Below are 16,039 nucleotides of genomic sequence, written 5' to 3'. Positions count from 1 at the left end.
GAGGACATGGGGGACAGTGAAAGACACAGCAGAGGACACAGAGTACATGGGACGCAGGAGGACAGTGAATAGAGGAGGACACTAAAGGTACAAGGGGGACACGGGCACACAAGAAGTGGATTTAGCAGAGGAAGAGGCGGCACAGTGGTGAAGGCAGGAGGGCACGGCACAATAACTTTTGTGTTCATAGAAATATAAGACATCCCCTGAAAATAAGCCCTAGCACATCTTTTGGTGCAAAAATTAATATAAGATACTGTTTTATTTTCGGATAAACACAATAACTAAAACTCCTGAGGTGTTCATATCAGGTTTCCTTTACAAGCTGCACAGAGGACAACCATGGATTATGAAGGTGTGCATGAACTAGCATGTGACGTAATGAGATAAACATGGGTACTTAGTGTACTAGTCCTGCTAATTACTTGCATGAATTAATTTGCAAGAGAAAATGTTTAATTCTATGCAAATGAGGCAGTTGAGCAATGGCTCTCCTGTAAAGTTAACAGAAGCCAAAACACTTCTGTTTGGCTGAGGAAATACTGCTGATAAGACAGCTGTACAGGGGAATAAAGCAAATTTTACATCAGACTTTTATGGCTGCTGTTTAGAATTCAGTCTTAGAAATACAGCCTTAAACTGAAAATCCAAATGACTGGAAGAAAGTTCTCTTTCTGTATTTCTGCACATTAAATTAAGTATACCTACAAGGAAAAAAGTACCCAAGACAGATACCTCACTAGAGTGAAGTCAGAGGTTTCCCTCTACTGAGATAAGTATTTGACTTTTTGTTTTTTCGAACTCACAGGTTTGTTTTAAAAATGTCACGATTCCAAACTTGATGCTGTTCCTTCTCTGAATTGGTGCTGTTGTTGGACAATTTAATTTGTGTAATAAACCAGACTGTATTCCAGCCAGGACACCTACTGGGGTTTGTATGTTTTTCTTGCTGTCTCAGTCTATGGGGGCTACATTAGATTAGGAACTCGGGGATAACGCGGGCCTGTTCCCACTATTCGTGCCTCTGTATGATTTTTGGGATGAATGTGTTTCGTGATACTAATAATGTGATTTCTCATAGAGAGCTTGGATTTCCATTCCCAATAATGCTTGGGCCTTTAGTGATGTGCTGTGTAAGGTGCTGCAGAAAATGTCAGAGCTGTATGCATGAAGAACATGTGGGTCACCTCAGCATTCGTAAGCCCCTCGTATTGTCGATCAGTGTGTACAGGTCAAAAGCTTCATTCATCTCACCTTTTTCAAATTGGTTATTTTAAAGCAGCAGGGTCAGCCATACTAGGCCAGGAAAAACAACACATAAGTAGATAACTACTTGCTCTACTTACATAACAGATATATTGTACTGTCCACTTTTGATTTCAGTAAATGTTATATAGTAAACAAAGAGAATCCTGTTCCTGGCATTTGCCATCTTGGTTCCCTCTGACTGAAGCCAATCCTGATGTAATTTCCTCCCTTACTCCTTTTTTTCCCTTCTATAAACTGCACTGTCATTGTACCAAATAGTCAGTCTTACTGAGATAGGATTTATTACAGCTGAAATATTTCTGATTAGATTGGAGTGCTTGCAATGCAGGGTCAGGTTGCATGCTGCATATTAAACACAGAGCAGTGGGGGGTAAATGGAATCTGATTTTGTGACTGACAATCCCTCTTTAATGTGCTGTCTCCATCTTCAAGCTGAATAAATTTGCATACATTTGCATAATACGCATCTCATTCACCATCCCTATTCTTTACCTCTTTTTTTTTTTTTTTCTCCACTGACCTCTTTTCATTCCCGTCTATTTTTACCCCACCTGTACATTCTTGCTATGCCAGATTAAACTAAACATTTTCTCACACAAATGATATAAATGTACACTGGTATGTTTTACCATTGTTTATTTAATAAAGTTTTTTTCACATCTTGAATCACTTTTTCTTCCATTTCTGGGCAGTTTATTGGTTTTCAATAAAGCTTTGTTGTAAAAATATATATTTATAGTTCACCTTTTACAATCTAAGAATCAGGGGCAGGCAAGCAGAAAATCCACAGCTGATATTGCACTACAAGTCCCAGAATGCCCCATTAGTGCCCTCATTTATATTCTGAAATCTCTGGAAGGCACGGCAGGCTGGGCCTTGAATTACAGTACAGATGGAGATCAATGCTGGCTGCCTAAACAAGTATATACAGAGGATACTGTCAAAAGAATTTATATTAGGCAGTGTAAAATTCTATGTATATATTTATGCATATTCAAACAGAAAAGTATCAATATATGTTCACATTACTTTATACAGTGCTAGCCTTTCATAGCAATACAAATAAGCAACATACTATCAAGAGCTCTTCCACTAAGTCTTTAAGTTTTACAGCAACATACAGACATAATATTGAGTCAAAAGGACTCTAAACCTAAAACACCATTGCCTTACACATATTTTTGGAGCTACCTGGTATGCATCTCCAGATCTGCAAAATGAAAAGGTGTGCAAAATAAAACTGATGCTAAATCTCAACCACTTAAAAAAATTTCCTCCACTTCAGTGAGCTTTCCATAATGCTAAGCATCTGGGAGGGAGTGCTTTCCAATGGTCTGCAGGAGGGGTAATACACGTCTAGATGGTCCATGAGCTATTAATTATGGCATGCATGCAAATTTTATGCAGCTTAAAATTGAGCCAATCAAATACACTTCCTGTTGATCTCAATTGGCTAACTTTGAAGCTGCCTGTACATCTCTTTAACTTAAAGGACAACTGTAACGGTGGGACATGGAGGCTGGCATATTTATTTCCTTTTAAACAATACCAATTGCCTGGCAGCTGATCTATCTGGCTGCAGTAGTGTCTGAATAACACCAGAAACAAGCATGCAGCTAATCTGGTCAGATCTGACAATGTCAGAAACACAAGATCTGCTGCATGGTTGTTCAGGGTATATAGCTAAAAGTATTAGAGGCAGAGGATCATCAGGACAGCCAGGAAACGGGTATTGTTTAAAAGGAAATAAATATGGCAGCCACCATATCCCTCTCATTACAGTTGTCCTTTATACTACTCAGGAGTAGAAATAATCAATGAGATGCTAATTTTCTGAGCTGAAGTAAATTTTATTGCAAATTGCACACACCTTGGACTTTGGCCAATCAAATGTAATTGCTGACGATTAGGGCTGGCTCAATTTTAAGCTGTGTATACCTTTAGGAAAATTATCCCATCATCTCTGCTCCGTCGGGATTTATTCCTGACTACTTAAAAGCATATAATGAGCAGTTTGGGACATGACTTGAGGCATTTACCAGCACTGCACGAAACAGTAGACTCAGGGCTGACTGAACACTGCTCAGGAGCAGCTCCACTGCTACACTGTAGAGGCCTGCATCGGTTTGGGTATTGACTTTAATCAGGTAGCAGGTCTGCGGGTGAGATGCGGGTACCGATTCACCAGAAAGCGGGTTGCGGGTCTGAAAAATTAGACCCACGCAGGCCTCTACTACACGGCATTCATTTTTACAAACTGCAATCCTGGGGTAAAAGTGTTGCTTTATAACGCCAACATTTGAAATACTCTTTTTTTGCCTGGAACTCCATTTTAAAAGTGACCTGAATTGACATAATGAGATAAATGTGTATATACACTCCTAAGGCTACATAGAACTGGACTCTTTCTTTTTTCCTCACCATATGGCTAAAAATTCAGGTATGTAAATTAGCCTTCCTCTTAAGTTGGACTGTAGCATAACTCTCACAGATAACGAATTACAGCTATAAAATTCTTGCATGGCAGAGAAACACTTCTAAGTACAAGTAATTGATAAAACAAAAAGGTCAGCAGTTCAAGATGGGTGATGTACAACTTTAAAAGTCTGTGTTCAGTTGAGATAAAACATTAACATTTTTAGCTTTGAAACAAAATTAAACTGGTATTCTAGGAAAGTCCTGTTTAGGTGTTGGACTATTATTATTGATCTCATCAGTTTATTTTCAGTTCAGGTTTCATTTAAAGTGTATAAAAAAAGCACAAATTGCACCAGTCAGTTAGACATATACCGGTATCCGTGTGTACCTTTTGAAGTATGATTAAGCAAATATTAATCTTGACCAGGGCTATTAAGGCAAAGGGGGCAATTTCTCAACGCCCGCGACCGCTGCTGGGCCCACCATGATGCCGGACCACCCATATTTAGTTGGGAAATAAAGCCCAACAAAACCTAAAATTGTACCTGGAAAATTTGAAAAGCAATCAGGTTATTAATGGAAGATAAACAGTGTTTAAAAGCAAAAGGGTAGTAAGAATCTACATGTGCTTGTCAGTGCATCACAGCTTGTTCTCTAGTCCTTATAGATTTAGCTGTGTGACCATATATCTCCCAAAGTAGGAAGATCAACCAGACCGAGTCAGCAGGGCTGATGTGGATGTGTAAATAGATCCTTTGTTAAGCATAGAATTCATTTATTATCACCACTTAAAATAGAACTGATTAGGATCAAGAAGGGCTCATGTTTCAGACTACCAGGATTTTCCCAGCCCCCACAGACACTGTGGATCCCAACAGAATCAGTGCAAGCCCATGGAAATGGACAGTGTCCTTTTCACTAGTCTGCTCTCCCCTTCTGTACCTGCTCTACTCACCTGTCTTCTATATTTTCAGTCATGATGAGTCCACCCCCACTACTGGCCCTGCCGCTAGGCCCGGGGTACAAGTAACAGTATATCAGAGACCTGGCAGAAGCATAGGGCTCCAGATGGATTGCAGAAGACCAATGGGAAACCTCCCTAGCACCAGGGAGCATCCTCATTGGTTTCCTGAATGGTGGACCAATACAAATCTTTCCCATTGCTAGGAAGGATTCCCATTGGTCTTTTGCAAGCTATGGAAGCTCTATGCTTCTGCCAGGATTCTATCTTGTCCCTCGAGCCCAGTGGTCGGTGCCTACAGCAATGGAAGACCCGAATGTCGGTGACTGCAGCAGCGGCGCACTGGATGCAAAATAGTGAGTAGAGTGAATACGCCGGCAGACTCTAGGAAGGGGCACAACATATCCATCATTAAGTGATTACTAAAAGGGAGATGCTAAAAGGGCCACTATCACAAAAAATTGTAAACTTCATATATGCAAAATGTACATTTCTCCTAGAGTAAAATGCACTGTTTTTTTCAGGCCAAAACCTGTCAGATTTTTTACTACCTTCTTTAAGTGACCGCAATATAGGAAAAAATATAGTGCATTTTACTTGGAAAAAAAAATACATTTTATATGTATGGTTTTTTTTTTTTTTTTACAGTTTACAATTTTACATGATAGTATCCTCTAAGGTAGGCCCCAATACTGCAAATATCGGGTAAAGTTGGATAAGATTATACAGTCATTACTGTATAGTGTATGGCCAGCTTTGTTATAGACCACGCTTAAATTTCAGAAAAAGTTGATGAATGTGTTTAGTTCTTCTAATATCAGCAGAGGTTCTCGTTGGCTCTTTTTTTATGTACCGGTAATCCAGTTTGTGTTTTAGGTTAATTGGTCCTTTGAACAATTGCTGGTTCCTTAAAAACATCCTAACATACTTAATGCAAACTACATTTTAAGGATTATTAAAGGTTCTGCCTGTTTTGAGAAACAAAATTGAACGCAATTCACCTATTTCACATTCCTGGTAAAGTTTTAACATCACTCTCATTCAAACCTGTCACATTCAGTTTGGACTAAAACTTGCATCATATTGCTATAGCTTTATAAGATAATGCACATTCATTGTTAATCGTGGCTTCAAGCAAAAATAAAAAAACGAAAAAAAAGCCAAATGGCAAAAAGGTTTGCAGGCGACTTTCCAGATTTCTTCTGAAGAAGTCCAAAGTGCACAGTCGTGTCATCACAGTCTGATCATCAAGAACATTTCACCAATGCTAACAACATCTAGTGTTTTCTACTGAACACTACATATTGCAATGGATCCTCCCACTACAAACTACCACTTGTGGGTCTCTGCTATGAGCTTGTGGAACAGGAACACAACTAGCAGACATAATGATGGAAAAGGCCTAAGCAGAAAATCCCAATAAGCAGTCACTCAGCAGCCATTTGTTGGGTGGCCATTTGTTCGATGGTGTCCATCAAGCCGGGAGTCCAGTTTTTGATCAAGTTTTTGATCTACAACATTGACTCATTAGCTCTCCCCAGGTTCCACCATAGCAGGAAAATACTTCTTATTGAACAATTCCCAACTTTGGAGACACCACTTGGTAAAACAACATCAACAGGGTTCACTGAGGTAGTCCAATATTTATCTTCAAGTGTTTTTCGATAAAGGCATTACTACGAGGAAAAGGAATATTGTGAATTATATAGAATACAAATACAAATGAAGAGACATAAAATAAAGGTATATGCATGTTCTGAAATGCATCTAAATAAAAGTATTTCTTTATGGCAGAGATGTCGAACTCCAATCCTCAAAGACTGAGGTCCTCACACATTTCTGTCACAGCTCAAATTAATTGATGGGCCTGAATCAGGAAGGGTGTGGTTCATCAAGTAGAAGACATTTCTCCCTCTGAGTCCATCCTCAACACTGGTAAGGATATGGCCCTCAAAGACTGGAGTTTGACAGCTGTGCTCTATGGAGATGGTCAATCAGATGTAAATAATTCTGAGATGATGGAAGATCATGCTAATATTGTATGCAAATATATGCAGCTTAAAGATGGTCCAACTGATTCTCGCCAAGGTGAAATGTGATTGGTCTGTTTTCAAGCTGCATTTATCCGCCTAAAAATTAGCATGATCTTGCATCAACTCAGAATTATTTGCATCTCATTAACCTTCCCTAAACATTTGGTTCTATTCAGGAAGCACATACATTGAAATTGAAGCCAGTCAGAACAAATCTGTATACAGTGATTTCTGAATTACAACTGCAGGATCCAATGAAAACAGTCCAATCTAAAGGCAGTAGCGGTGCACTTTATAGTTGTTTTTGTGTTTAATATATAACAGGGTTTATGATCTTATGCAGTAGCATGCTAATAATAATAATATAGGTAGTAGATGTGCACCCCCCAAATTATAGGGACCCAGATGTGCCCCCACCCCAGTATTAAAGGGACTCAGAGCAGTGCAGAAACTATGGTAAGATGCATACCATTTTTAAGCTCTCTTTCTCCTCTTTCCAATGATATATAAACCGCCACCCTGCGCCTTTTAGTTTTTGTTATTTTCGCGATTAAAATCGCGGCCCCCATCTTGGATTCCTTATTCAGCATTGAATTATGCAGGACGATGCTTTCCCCAGTGTCGGCAGCTCCATTCAGTGCAATGCAATGAAATATAAGGAACCGAGGGGGATATAATTACAAACATCATGCCGGTAGGTGTGAGTAATGAGGATATAATTAGTTGTGGGTATGCTTAAAGGCATACCCATAGGCACTGCTCGGATTCCCTTTCAGTAGCCCTGCCTCCCAATAGGTAGGGGGACGTTTGGGTGCCTAAGATGCCTGTAGGCATGAGCCTACGGTGCCTTATGGTAAATCTGGCCCTGCTGTGAATGCTGCAAGATAGTGGAATGACAAAAATGTTAATTTACTAACCTAGCAACAATCCCCACTATGCAAATATAAGAGAGATGAGGGTTACAGTCTTCTGTAAGGTACTTAATTAAATTAAATTTGTAAAAAAAAAAAAAAAAAGCTTGCTAATTTTTTACATGTTACAGCACTTTGTACCATGCTGACACTTAAAGTGAACCTAAAGCCAGGGGGAAAAAATTAGATTAACTCACCTGGGGCTTCCCTCAGCCACCTGCAGCCGATCGGTGCCCTCGCAGCCCCGCTCTGACGCTCCAGGACCCGCCGGCGAGCACTTCCGGTTTAGGCATGGGAACGCGAGTGATTGTTTGCGTTCCCAGCCTGTATATCGCCCCCTATGCTGCTATTGTGGCCCATTTTTTTTCCCCCGGCTTTACGTTCACTTTAATAAAGAACATAAATATTAATGACCTGATTTACAAAAATGTCTTTTTAGAAAATTACCTTAACTTTTCCTTTATCGCCTTGATCACATGCCTCGCTGTAAAATCCTCCAGTAGTTATCTAGAGAAGAACCAGTTTCATCAATAAGCAATAAACACACTTGTAGGAGATGTGGATGTATCTCTGGGGCTGATTCACAAAGCTTTTCGGTTTAATTATCTCATCTTACCTATTAACTCACAATTTGTCTCTCCTTAAAGGGATACTTAAAGTGAACCAGAGATGAAAATAAACTAATGAGATAAACAATTGGATCTGTCCTTCCACTCCCAAAAATCAGGCCTGTGGAGTCGGTACAAAAATCCTCCGACTCCCGAGGTTAGTATTCCTCTGACTCCGACTCCTCTAATTTGCATATTACAATCTTGTTGATTGAAAGTATGTAACATAATTTTAAGAGACAACTGAACTGAGAGGGAGATGGAGGCTGCCATATTTATTCCCTTTTAAACAATACCAGTTACCTGGCTATCCAGCTGATCTTCTGCCTCTAATACTTTTAGTAATAGACTTAGGCCTCGTTTACATCAGCCGCGCTTCCGTGCACATTTGGAAGCATGTATGGCGTGCAAGAACAGCAGAAGGGTATAGACAGCCCTTCTGCCATTCACATCAAATGCACTGCGCAGCAGTACGATGTGCTATGATGCGCTTGCGTACTGCTGCATGCATTCTACCCGCAAGCGCAGAGCTGACCCATTCACTGTCAATGGATGGGATTAGCAGTGCAGCGGATAGCGGCACAGATGGCGTGCAATCGTACGTGTTGCGTTCCGATCGCATGGCCATCTGTGCTGCATAGATGTGAACCAGGCCTAAAACTAGTCCTTGGTAACAGTACTTGTAGAAGGTACAGACAGGAACAAAGAACATCTATCAGGCCCTATGCAATGTAACTGTGGGTACATGTAAGAGTAATGTGCAGGTACTCTGCAGGAGAATGAGAGGATTCTTCATCCATTACACATTCTTCATGTACAATCTGAACCAGGTTTATGGGGGAGAGACAACACCTCTGTGTTCAATGTGCACACCATTCTCAGTGGATTCCCTGCAGCTCTGTGGGGAGTGCATATGTAGAGTATAGTACTACTGTGTAACTTAAAGTACACCTGAGACAGATGAAAGTTTTATACATATCTAGCCACCTTCAGGCTAATCAGTCCCTCGCTATCCTCCTCTGCCATCTGGATCTTCTGCTATGGGTCCTGGCAGTTGAGCCAGTCGGGCGCACACCACCACCAGGAACGTACTACACCTGCGCAGCACTATTGCGCAGATGCAGAACGCTCCTGGAAGTGGAAACGGCACGCGGCTGGACTGCGCTGACTGGCTCAATTACCGGGACTCATAGCAGAAGATCCAGGTGGTGGAGGAGGACAGCGAGGGACTGATTGGCCTGAAGGGGGCTGGAAGAAGCCCCAGGTATGTATAAAACTTTTATTCTCATCCGTCTCAGGTACCCTTTAATTCTTAGTCACCAAACCAAATGTTAACAACTTATCAAATTATTTGATTCCATGAACAAAAGGGGTGCATGAATTTGCATAAATCAGCATCAACGCAGAATTATTTACATCTCACTTGACCATCTCTATTAGTGACACAGCTACACATCAGGCTTTATTCTTACAGCATAGATGTTATTTAGTATATATGTTACGGCCAGAACCCGAAGTGTGGCCACTTCGCGTTCTGGCCAGCCACTTCAGGTTCTGGCCGGCCAATGTGCGAAGTGGCCGCAGCGCAGCGGCCAATGTTAGAAATGCAATGTTTACACTTATTTTACGGCCGTCTCGCTGCGGCCAAATGTATTAAAAGTTGCTTAATTTAATTAAATATAGCCAGCGGCAATGAGATAGATGAAGCCGCCGGCTTTCGCACTGCCTCCTCCTCCTCTCCCCCCCCCCGCCTCTCTCCTCTCCCTGCCTCCTATACGACATACGGAGCAGCCGGGTGGGGACACGCGTGTCCCCGAGAGTCGTTCGTCGCAGCAGGGGAATCCTGCCGCTCCTGCAGAGCGAGTGCTGGCAGAAGCAATGTCTGCAGCCTCCCCGCTCTGCTCTCCTGCCGCGACGAACGACTCTCCCGGCGGCTCCGTATCGTATGGAAGGCAGGGAGAGGAGAGAGGCGGGGGGGGGGGGGGGGGGGAGAGGAGGAGGAGGCAGTGCGAAAGCCGGCGGCTTCATCTATCACATTGCAGCCGGCTATATTTAATTAAATTAAGCAACTTTTAATACATTTGGCCGCAGCGAGACGGCCGTAAAATAAGTGTAAACATTACATTTCTAACATTGGCCGCTGTGCTGCGGCCACTTCGCACATTGGCCAGCCAGAACGCGAAGTGGCCACACTACGGGTTCTGGCCGTAACATATATAAGAGATTCCTGTGTACACATCATATATACAGTCACAATCAGATATGTATATCTGACTTTAAAAATACGGGGACTGCTTTACTGAAGCAGCACAAGTAACTATTTTTGATTGGTTTATTTCATTTTTGAGGGCTAAGCACAGATACTACTGTATATATAATTTCTATTATCTGAGAAATAAAACATTTTATCACATTTTCTATTTTAATTACAGTTTAAATTCATTAGGAGTCGGTGCATTTTTTACTGACTCCGACTCCAGGTACCCAATAATTGCTCCGACTCCTCGACTCCGACTCCACAGCCCTGCTAAAAATGACTCTTTTAGATATCTCAAGGTTTTATTTTATGTAAAAACATTTAAAAAGCAGATATAATGTTTCATAGTCTCTGCTCAATTGCAGTGTCTCAAGAGTCCCAGAGTGAAATACATGAACTATTGATCTTTTTACTTTTCCCCTCATAGTAAAAAGTCCAGGTATCTGCTTACGAACGTGTTTTATAGCTGTAATTTGTAATCATTGAGCTGACAGGGTCCTGACTGGAGAAAAACGGTCAGTTCCATAGCTAATTATAAACTCTTTCAGGCAGGGAAAAAAGAAAAGGAGCACAGCATAAGTGTCTGTATGCTTGCCACTGTATATTCACATATCTATTCATGTCACATGTCACATGTCACATGTCATCTCTGGTACACTTTAAAGAGAATCTGTATTGTTAAAATCGCACAAAAGTAAACATACCAGTGCGTTAGGGGACATCTCCTATTCCCCTCTGTCACAATTTTGCCGCTCCCCACCGCATTAAAAGTAGTCAAAAACAGTTTTAAAAAGTTTGTTTATAAACAAACAAAATGGCTACCAAAACCGGAAGTAGGTTGATGTACGGTATGTCCACCCATAGAAAATACATCCATACACAAGCAGGCTGTATACAGCCTTCCTTTTGAATCTCAAGAGATCATTTGTGTGTTTACCTTCTGTCCCCCTGCAGCTCTCACCCACTGAAGAGTTACAGGCTGATTGTTTCTTCCTGCAGACAGCTCTGCCCTGTCTGTAATTCCTCAGTATGTGTCAGCCAGCTCCTTTCACAGCCTAACAGAGGAGGATTTTTATCCAGCTCTCTTCTCTCACTGATAAGAGAGCAGAGACGCTGCTGGCTTATGTAAATAACACACACACTGGAGTGTGCATAAAGGGGCCTGGAGAGGGGTGTGCATAACATATCAGCACGGAAGAGTTGGCAGCCTTCCAGACACAGGGCGACAAGTCCGACAGGGGAAAGATACATTGATTTATTACAGAGACGGTGATAGTAGAAAGTGCTGCAGTAAGCCAGAGCACATTAGAATAGGTTTAGGAACTTGTAGGATGGTAGAAAAAAGAATGACATTTTTGTTACAGAGTCTCTTTAAGCCTGAAATAAAACATCATTTTTACTCACCTGGGGCTTCTACCAGCCCCCTGTAGCCGCCCCGTGCCCTCGCAGTCACTTACTGATCCTCCTGTCCCTCGCCGCCTGTTAGTTTCATTCTCGGCTGACAGGCTTTCTGCGCCTGCGCAGGCCTGGCCACTTATCTCCTTCTTCGCGTTCCCGTCTGCAATAGCATCCTGTGCAGGACACTATTGCGGACAGGAATGCGAAGGAGGAGATGCGTGGCCAGGCCTGCGCAGGCACAGTGAGCCTATCAGGAGAAAACGAAAAAAAGGAGCTCACATTTATGACCGACAATATTTCAGGCACTTTTTTTTTATGAATTAATGAATTAATAATTGGTAAGAGGGTAAAGCATTACACTTCTCACCTATATGCTAGTTTTTAGTTGCTACCTATCATCAAGGGCCCCTCCACTATGGTTTTAAATACAGGCATGTATATCTCAGCATGATTCAACCCATCTGCAGCCATACTAAAATTTCAATATGACATTTAGACAGATCTGACAGACACAGTGTTGGAATGACTTCTAGGATAGAACATCATAGAATGACAGTTCATGCTCACCATTCTTGTGACGTCTCCTGAAAATGTGACCCCTTTGTTTGAACGATGTTCCTGGGAGCCCGAACTGCTCCCTCCAAGTGAGTTTTTTCTAATTCCTGTTAACGTATACAGTGTCAATGTTTTATGAAGAGAAAATAACATTTTACAGAAATATAACTATATAGAGAAAAAAAACCTGTTCTCTTTTAAGGACACACTAATATCATATAAGGAATATATGCTAACAGTATGGAGACTTTAGCATATCTGCCATTGGCTTTAATAATATATGCACTTGGTTGTGCATTTATCACATAGAGCTAAAACCTATTAGGATAAGTCAGTGGCATAGAAATATGGGAACCACCATGGCTCCTCCTTAAACCGCAGTATTAGCTCTTCATAGGTGCTGTGCTGGTAATGGTCAACTCTACTGTATACATCTGTTAGGCTTGGGATGCCAGGCAGGACCTGTTGACGCAGTCACAGATGGTTGGCTTGGGTTCTGGAAGGTTGAGTCTACGTGCCCAGGCGTCTTGCCCAGGCGAACTGAAAGCCGCTAAAAAGCAGTACGCTGAGAGTTTGAGACACAACCTCTGCTTGAATGACCCATGAGCTTTTTGGAAAAGGCTCAAGACTGCCACCAACTATAAGCTGCCCCTCAATATGCAACACCCAGCACTGAACTAGCCAAGAATCTCTGTAATTTCTATTGTAGGTTCGAGATCCAGGCAGCTCCAGTGTGGCACCTGACATCATCTGCCCACCCCTCAATCACTGATGAAAATGGCCCAAGCATAAGCTCAACCCCACAGTTGTTTGTAAGGCAGATGTCCTGTGCCACCTGAAAACGTTGAACACCAGGAAAGCCTCTGGCTCTGATGGCGTGTCACCAGCCTGCCTGAAAACCTGTTCATGGCAACTCACTCCTATCCTCACCTCCATCTACGCCAAGTCCCTATAGAGCAAACAAGTCCACTGACTACACCATCAATATCTGCCTGGAGCACATCAGTGACCACCTGGATAAATCTGACTCGTATGCCACTATCCTTCTACTGGACTTAAGCTCAGCCTTTAATAAGGTGTCACCTTTATTCTGCAGAGGAGAACACTATACTTTGAAATACTTAAGTGGATAGATTTGACTTTCCTTTTAGTTGACTACATCAAATGCTGATGGTTCTTGAACTCCATACTTTATCTGGGTGTCTGTATTAGTTCAGATGTCTGGGCTACCCATAATACAATGCAAATACACAATGCAACCATAAGTGGTGAGCATTCTTTCACAGATCGTACCAGTTGCTGGTAGAAGTTCTAATCGCTGTAAGCTGTTCCTCCTTGATGGGTTGAAGCTGCCCTTGGATAGACGCCTCTGTCGAGAGGACAGCATGGCTGCTGGAGAGACAATACCTGGTGGAGGCACTTTTCCCATCTTATAGTACAACTCTTCAATCTCCTTCTTCTGTACAGCTTGTAGCACCTGCACTTCAGACATGTGCCTGCAGAGAACACACAACAATATTATTACTACCAGTATACAGACTACAATAACTAAAGGTAAAAGCACAACCTGAAATGCATATTAAAATTATGATTGAATCATCCTCCCACTGTTGATCTGCTAGATATCTTTTAGGCCAGTCTCCCAGTGTGTGGCCAGCATTAGGCCTTAAATGTAATCTATATAAATCAATAATAATATTAACCTGTGCATGTTCCCTTCCCTAAGCTACTCCTATTGGTCAACTGCCCTATAGTAATGTGATATCGGTCATGTGATTACACAAGACAAATAACATTTACATTGCACTTTTCTCCTGGCAGACTCAAAACGCTTGAGCTGCAGCCACTAGGATGCGCTCTATAGGCCGCAGCAGTGTTAGGGAGTCTTGCCCATGGTCTTCTTCTGAATAGGTGCTGGCTTACTGAACAGGAAGAGCCAAGATTCAAAGCCTGGTCTCCTGAGTCAGAGGTAGAGCCCAGTTAACCAGTACACTATCCAGTGGGAACTGGTCTTCAATTAGCCTTAGTATAACTTTTCTTGAATGAGCAGTAAAGCCATGACTCAAAGGCGTGGGAAGCAGGAACAGTCAAAGAGATGCTAATAGTTTTGAGTTAATGGACATTTTATGAAAATTGTATGCAGAATTTGGAAATGGGCCAATCAAATGCAGTAGCTGATGTTTTTTTATTGGCCCAAGCTGCATAAGTGGTCATACCATTAACTCAATATCTGAATTTACTTGAAATTATTAGAAATTCATTGACAATCCCATGAAATAATTTTGCTTGTTGCATAAACAACCAGTTATATGTTTTTTTTGTTTAATTTGTATGTTAGTACTATAGAATAACAGCTGAAAGTAAGATAATGTTTCAGGGAACTATCAGTCAGTCTCCATTCTCTGAGGAAGCCAAATGCAGGGAACCAACTTCCACAGCCACTCTGAGACCATTTACAACTCCTACTGACCACAGGGAAAAAAAGAAAACAACCCACTTATTATATCACTATGTGCATTGAAACTGCACCTGAAGTGAGGAAACGTACTTCAAGTTTGATGCTTACTTTAGTAGATTGAAGGCTTTGGATAGCAAAGGGGCCTCCCAATTCCTCCGTCCAGCTTTTCATTCCAGCACTGTTCTCTGGTGTAGCTATGCGACCCACTCGAATAGCTCTTTAGAACTACTTGTGTTCCTGAGGATGAGTGCATCTCTACTGCACCCATGCAAGTCCAGTTAGTGCGTGTGCAGTAGGAGTGCACTCACTTTCGAAACTACTCAGGGATATGAATCGTTTCAAAGAGCTAAGTTCCTAAGACCAAGTTGCATTCCTACTAGGTATCTTAAAACACACTGCCTCTATATATTTTATAGTATACTACTCCTCCTCTTGTTCCCCCATTCCCTTTAGATTGTAAGCTCGCAAGGGCAGGGCTCTCTCCCCCTTTTGTGTCTTGGTAATCATTATACATTTTCTTAATTATGTCACTTTTATCACTGTCATTACCATTTATTTGATGACTGAAACTGCAGCCGTTGTCCCAAAAAAACAAAAATCATATCTGTCTAAATCTGTTACATAAACACAATGGAAAAATGGACACATCAAAGCTGATTGATGAAGACCAGCCCGTAGAAAAACAGGCTTTATCTCATCCATCTTCAGTACCATTTTGTCACAAATGCAGGGCAGTGAACCTAGTATGAACCAAACCTAAAGAATAAAATAATGCAGCGGTAACTAGGGATGCTCATTCGGATTCCGCAGAAATGCAATTTCCGAAATTCCGATCGGAAATCGCATTTCCACATCGGAATGCGGAAATCGGTAATGCAAGTGCGTTAGGCGGATTTCCGCCGGAAATCGCGGGAATGTCCGCCGGAAATCGCGGAAATTCCGCCCGACTTTAACATCGATTTTCTATAAAATCTGCATAAGCCTATTTTCCGCATTTACATTACAGTAAAAATCCGCCGACTTTAGCGGTTAATAGCAAAGCCCCCGTAAGCCCTAGAAACACCAAATTTTCAGGGTTTATTAAACAGAATCTCCTGAAGAAGATGAAAAAAAAGTTTTCAAAAAGACCTTATAGTTTTTGAGAAAATCGATGTTAAATTTGGGCGGAATT

The 16,039-nt window shown here is 41.6% G+C and overlaps 1 protein-coding gene across 2 annotated transcripts in view; it reads right to left on the bottom strand.

Annotated features, from left to right (window-relative positions):
• Positions 1-1,890: 1,890 nt before the first annotated feature.
• The window catches only part of WNK4 (WNK lysine deficient protein kinase 4), a 331,918-nt gene continuing 317,769 nt past the window's right edge, over positions 1,891-16,039 (bottom strand). For both annotated transcript variants that reach the window (XM_068261897.1, XM_068261898.1), the window contains 4 exons: positions 13,704-13,906; positions 12,423-12,517; positions 8,040-8,099; positions 1,891-6,324 (listed from right to left, as the gene is read on the bottom strand). In XM_068261897.1, coding sequence (XP_068117998.1) covers positions 6,322-6,324; positions 8,040-8,099; positions 12,423-12,517; positions 13,704-13,906 — 361 coding nt within the window. In that variant the 3' untranslated portion in view covers positions 1,891-6,321. The remainder of the gene's footprint in view (positions 6,325-8,039; positions 8,100-12,422; positions 12,518-13,703; positions 13,907-16,039) is intronic.

This window comes from Hyperolius riggenbachi, chromosome 12, assembly GCF_040937935.1.
Source record: "Hyperolius riggenbachi isolate aHypRig1 chromosome 12, aHypRig1.pri, whole genome shotgun sequence".
Classification (NCBI taxonomy): Eukaryota; Metazoa; Chordata; class Amphibia; order Anura; family Hyperoliidae; genus Hyperolius; species Hyperolius riggenbachi.
This window is presented reverse-complemented; position numbering and strand designations above follow the sequence as displayed.